The sequence below is a fragment of the Elephantulus edwardii genome, unplaced genomic scaffold, assembly GCF_000299155.1.
Source record: "Elephantulus edwardii isolate Elephantulus edwardi_28Jun2011 unplaced genomic scaffold, EleEdw1.0 scaffold00232, whole genome shotgun sequence".
NCBI classification, from domain to species: domain Eukaryota; kingdom Metazoa; phylum Chordata; class Mammalia; order Macroscelidea; family Macroscelididae; genus Elephantulus; species Elephantulus edwardii.
This window is the reverse complement of record NW_006399982.1, coordinates 853,515-859,514: the sequence shown is the minus strand read 5'-3', so window position 1 is coordinate 859,514 and position 6,000 is coordinate 853,515. Positions and strand designations below refer to the sequence as shown.

The window sequence follows — 6,000 nt, the reverse complement described above, 5'->3', positions numbered from 1 at the left end:
CTTTGCATAATCAATGAAGCAAAGATAGACATTCCTCTGGTATTCCCTGCTTTCAGCTAAGATCCATCTAACATTAGCTACAATATCCCTAGCACCACGACCCCTTCTAAACCCAGCCTGGACTTCTGGCAGTTCTCTGCTGATGTGCTGTTCATTCAAATTGCTTCCTATGCATCTGAAAGTTGGACAATGATTTAAAAAAAAAAAAAAAAAAAAGACCGAAGAAGAATCTGTGCCTTGGAATTGGGCTGGTGGAGAAAAGTATGGAATATGCCATTGACTGCTAAAAGAAAAAAACACATCTGTCTTGGAGGAAGTACAACTAGAGTTCTCCTTGGAGGCAAGGATGATGAAACTCCATCTCATTTAAGTTAGAATGCATCATATTGGCAAAGGTGGAGAGTCAGAGAAAGGGAGGAAGACTCTCAGTGAGATGAACTGTCATAGTGATTACCACAGTGCACTTGAACATGATAGAGATTGTGAGGTTGGTGCAGGGCAAGGTTCATGTCATGGGGTTACTGTGAATTGTAATGGACTTGAGGGCATCTAGCTCTGTCTGTGTGTGTGTGTACATACATACACACATATACTCCTCCCATGTGATCAACTGCCTCTGTAAACCCACCAAAGGTTCATCTATGGATCAGTTCTGACTCAATGGTACACAAGAACATATATTACAATAGACTATTAAGCATCTTGATCCTTGAAATCTGAATAACTGAGAAAGGGTACCTCGATGAAGATTTATTTTTTTAGTTCGTTTAATATGAGGAAATTTGATCAGTTTTTCCCTATTTAAATGCCAATAGCAGTGCTCATATTATTATTCTAAATTTCTCTTGGACAATTATTTTTATTCTTTTTAGTATTTAGCTCTTGCTACACTGATAAAACAAAACAGCTGTGGAATTCTTCGTAAGCCTTAGAGAATGTGTGAGATTGTCAGGGCTACAGAGTGGTCAGGTGTTTGCTCTATAAATTTTCATCCAAACTACAAAAGTGAATAAAACAAGCTTTGGTACATAGCCAAAGTTTGGATACATTATTATTGTTTCAGTATAGTTTTCAAAGCAGATAAATCCATGGATTACTCATACAGTGCATGCCCAGGGTCAACAGATTCCTTTCATTGATGAAGAGAAAATGAAGAATGTCATTATTCTCTAAACATCTCAAACACCTTCATACAATAATTCCTACCAACTGTGAATAAGTACTAAAAATTTAAACAAATCCGTCAGAATTCCTCACTCTCTCTGTCAAAATACTAAATTATTTTATTTTTTAATTACTTTTAAGGAATGTTTACTGAGACTTTGGTTTTCCATTCATTCACTGTTGCACTTTTCTCCCTGCCCAACCTCCTTCCAGTTCACTTTTCTCTTTGAAAATTAAAAGAAAAATTATTTCATTGTTATACGATCCCTTCCCACAAGTACACTCCAGTATGCAGCCTTTGTTCTGGACTCCTGTCATGACAATAATACCTATTCACATATCCCTTTTAAACAGTTCTCTCCCTCATCTGATTCAATGCCGTATACATAATTTATCCCATCTTTCTCAGTCTCCCTGTAACGCTGATGCCAGTCCCATTTTACAAGTGTGGCACAATGCAATATTTGTCCTTTTGTGACTGAGATATTTCACTCAGCCTAATGTTCTCCAGGGTCACCCATTTTGAATAATATTTCATGATTCCTCCTACACTGGTGGTTGTTCCAAAGTCTCTAAGTCAATTAGAGAATAGAAATAGTAGTTTATACTCAAACTGTTGTTATTGTGAGCCTTCTAACTGGAACTGACCAATAGCAGACCCTCCAGCAGGTTTTAAGAGGAGGAGATTGTCTGTTCTAGCTCACAGCAACTGGAGGATTCCACTTCTGTGCCTTTGGGATTGCAGTGCAGCTTCTTACCACTAGGTTACCAGAGTTCATACTTGGATTTTTTTAAAAACAGATTGCCAATAAGAAATATTCATTTTGACTTATGGAAGAATTAATTATACACAGAACATTTTGAAGGTTTTTGTCATACTAAAATGCTCCACTTTCCTATAATCCATTGTACCTCTGTGTAACTATTTCTTGTAATTTTGTCTTGTTTTAGCACATGTAGAAATATGTTTTTCTTAAATACTTGTCAAGATACTTCAGGGAGGCTGGACTATAATTTGGGAGCTGGATGACAGTTACATGAAATATTGCTTTAATAACCAATTCTGTGACCATAATACATGGGAAGAAAATATTTTTTATTAAAATGGTATTGTACTCTCTTTAGTTTAGGCTGAACTCATCTTTAAGCCCAATAACAAAATTACACATGCTTTTTCAAAGACATGGCCACAAGATTCACTTTGAGAAGCAATAAAGCTAGATGGATGGCAAGCCATTTGAATTACAGTGTGACTGAGTTAAGTTGTCTGTGCTGTCTCCTAAAGAGTTCATGATTATTTCTTTTCGAAATAAGAAGACTCAAACTTCTTATAGCAAAGAATAAAGAGCCCTGGGGCATAGTGCTGAACATACCAAGCTGCTAACCAAAACCTGCTGGTCTGAATGCAACAGGCATTCCTCCAGAGTTGGATGGGCAGTCTCCTGGCATAAAGATTTAAAGCCTCAGAAGCCCAATACAGAGTCATTTTATGTCAGAATAGACTCAACAGCAGTAGATTGTTATACCATATCACACAGAAAGCTAGGTGAGATTCTAAAAGAGAACCCAGAATCCAAAGAAGTTCATTGATAAGGCCTTATATTACAAAGATAATTGGAATAATCTCCAAAGCACTTACATATGCTTCATCTCATTAGCTTGCAACAGCCATGCCAGGTTAGATCGGGCTCATTGTAATAAAGCTTGAGGCCCAGGCGGCCATGTGTGTTTTAAAATCACAATTGCACCTGCTCAGTCAGCTCGAGTTCCCTAGAGGACAGGAACTTGAGTTTCATCCTATTCCTTGCTACTTTTCAGGGAATAAAGATCCTCTCAAAATAATGAAATAGTGCCAAATGTTGGGATCCAGAACAGGGGAGCTCTACCAGAAAACTCTGCCTTCTGCTGTAGCAGGAAAGACTATTTTTACATGTTTTCCTCTTGCTAATTGTCTCTCCCTCTATGGGGAATTTCTATGGGGAGAATGCCCAGATGAGCCAAGTTTCTCACTAATTCCCGCTGAGGCCAGAATGATGAAGGCTGTGGCTCACTCAGGCTGCCTCATGGTCTTAGAACCTCCCCAGTATTTACAGTGCAGCCCCTGTTACTCCTACAGCTTTGGCAACCCCCCTGAATGATGGGACTCTGAGGTAATGGAAAGAGAGACTTCATGTGCATCTCTCTGGGTCTTGGAATCACCCCAAACGACTGTCTGAAGCTCTGCTCTGAAAGTGGGTTAGAGGATATGGAGCCAGGAGCAATTGAGTACTCAAAAGGCCCTCCAGATGTTCTGATTTTCTTTTACAATCTTTAAGAGGAAAAAGGAAGAGACTTCTGAAAATGTAATTTCTCCAGCCAACTTCAACTTTGGGCTTTGACCTTTAGGAAAGTTCACAGGCACTCTGCAGCTTTAAGTCTAGAGAAAAGAAAGAGGAAAGGCTGATTAAAACTATTATCAAATTGCTTCTGAAAGCCCCCTGAAGGGTCAGCGATGGGTAGCTTCCAACTCAATGGTACAAAACCACAACAGGGAAGAACTAACTAGCTAGTTCTAGGTGTCCTTGGGGGCAGGATCAATATTAATGGTAGAAAGAAGATTAAGTCCGTTTTTTACTCACATCATGGTAAAGCTTCCAATCGGTTTTGTACAGAGGACAATCTGGACAGGAATTGAGTATTCATTCTATCACCTGGTCTGTTCAAGCTGACCTGCAGATTCTAACTTGACCTCTGGCATTCACCGGAAAGTGAAAAGTAATTGTCAACCCGCAGGTGCTTGTTACTGTCATTAGAGACCCTCCCCTGGGCTCCACAGGCATACTTCATTTTACTGGGCTTTGAAAATAATGTGGTTTTCACACATGGAAAGTTGTGACAATCTTGTGCCGCGCACTTCTACTGGTATCATTTTCCCAACGCTGTGTGCTCACTTTAGTCTTACATTTTGGTAATTTTAACAATATTCAAAACACTTTCAAAATGCACTGAATAGACTGCAGTGTAGTAGAAACATAACTTTTACATGCACTGGGAAGCCACAAAGTTCATGTAACTCATTTCATCACCATACTCGATTCATTGTGGTGATATGGATCCAAATCCACAATATCCCTGACGTGGAAGAAGGGGTGGCATCCACTTCCTAAGTAACATGCCTCCGGAAACTCTATGAACTTTGATAAATGCCGTTAGTTGTAGAGGTGCTGCAGGCCTTTTGTTCATAGGGTCGCTATGAGTCTTGCTCGACTGGAAGGCAATCAGCATCAACAACAACATACTTGTAATTACAATCTCTTGCACCTCTAACACTTGCATATAAAACTAAGACACACAGAAAGTAATTTTTCATTCAAGGTCACAGATACTGCAGGGATTTAAACCTAGACTGCTCGTATTAGTAAGTGTACTCTAAATTTCTTGGATCCAGGCAGAGATCTCTGTACTACTGTACGTTTTGCTCATGGCAGTTCCGATGAGATATTTTATGGCCTCAGAAATCTGGGTAGGGCAGAGATAGGCAATCTCCTCTCATGCAATTAACTACTTCTGAAAACCCGTCGGACGGTCAACTATGGGTCGCTTCCGACTCCTTGGTACACAACAACAACAGGGGGAAACTGAGAGTTTTAAACCATGGAAAGCCTATCAGTTATCTTTTGGGCCAGCTGGTAGAAGAGGAGCCTGGAAAGAATACTTGCGCCAAAGTAAAGGGCTGTTGTTTCCTTCTTTCTCACTACACCTGCCTCTCTCCTTTCTGGCCTCCCTTCCTACAGGCACCTGCCTTCCAACTGCACCTGTGTTAAGGAAGGTACCAGGACAACAGCTGTCAATTCTCTATTCCACACCCTCATCCTGGCTTTAGCTTGGAAGGGTAAGCGACTTACCCAAGGTCACAAGGCGAATCTAGGTGGCCAGACTCCACATCTGCGCTCTGTCCATGCAAAGACACATCTTCATTTTCACCAGCACCCCAGAGCTTTCATGGTTTCATATCACCCGCCTCTTCACAACCCCTACCCCCACCCCCAGTTCCCTGGAGTCGCCTCTGACGCTCCGCAGCCTCCAGGGTCCAGCCCTTCCTGCGCGCGCTCGCCTTCCGCCGGATTCCCACGCCGGAGTCGCCCTCGGCCCGCGCGCGCCCCGCGGGAGCGCTGTCTTCCGGGCTCGCTCGGCCGCGCAGAGCCCCCCTCCGCACTCCCTTACCAGCACCGAGGGCGCAGAGAGGCGGGAGGGCGGCCCGGCTTCACCTCCTGGCGGGGTGTTTTTGACCCCCATCCCTGGACTCCCTGGGCGCTGTCACCTGGAAGGAGGCACTGACCTGGGTGACGTCCTCTGCCTAACTCGCCCCCTCACCATCCCGCCCTCAGTCGCCTCCTTCAGAAAGTCCCAAAGTGTCACGTTCGAGCCCACTGGGGTGTGGCTGCGCCTCCCTCTCCCCGGGGGCTGCCCCCAGGCGCGCGGCACTTCCTCCTCGCTCCCCCGGCTGTGGCCGCGCTCCTCCAGCGAAGCCCCATCTCTGGCCCGATCGATGAGCGAACTCCCCTCCATCTGGGACGCGCGCACCATGGACTCGGGACCCGGCGCCCCAAGAGAGGTCGCCTTTTGGTTGGACAATTAGCGGCGGTGGGGCGGGGAGTTGACAAACCCCAAACACTTGCTTCTCCATGAAGATTCTTGAGCTTTCTCTGAAGAAAGGAGTGCATATGCTGCAGTGTCTCTGTGGAAGGAGCCTGAGGTCCAGCAGCAGCCTAAGTGGTGAGAAAATGTTCCTTTCCCAGCTTTAAAACACTGCACAGTGCTCCCCGCACCCCTCCTCGTGGCCCCCCTCTCCGCCTC

General features: G+C 43.9%; 1 protein-coding gene across 2 annotated transcripts in view; it reads left to right on the top strand.

The window, feature by feature from the left end:
* The window catches only part of LOC102868470 (fibroblast growth factor 12-like), an 858,601-nt gene that overhangs the window by 291,949 nt on the left and 560,652 nt on the right, over positions 1 to 6,000 (top strand). The window contains exon 1 of one of the 2 annotated variants that reach the window (XM_006898493.1): positions 5,829 to 5,919. The exons of the other annotated variant lie outside the window; for it this stretch is intronic. Coding sequence (XP_006898555.1) covers positions 5,829 to 5,919 — 91 coding nt within the window. Of the gene's footprint in view, positions 1 to 5,828; positions 5,920 to 6,000 lie in introns of those variants that run through there. 2 annotated transcript variants of the gene reach the window in all.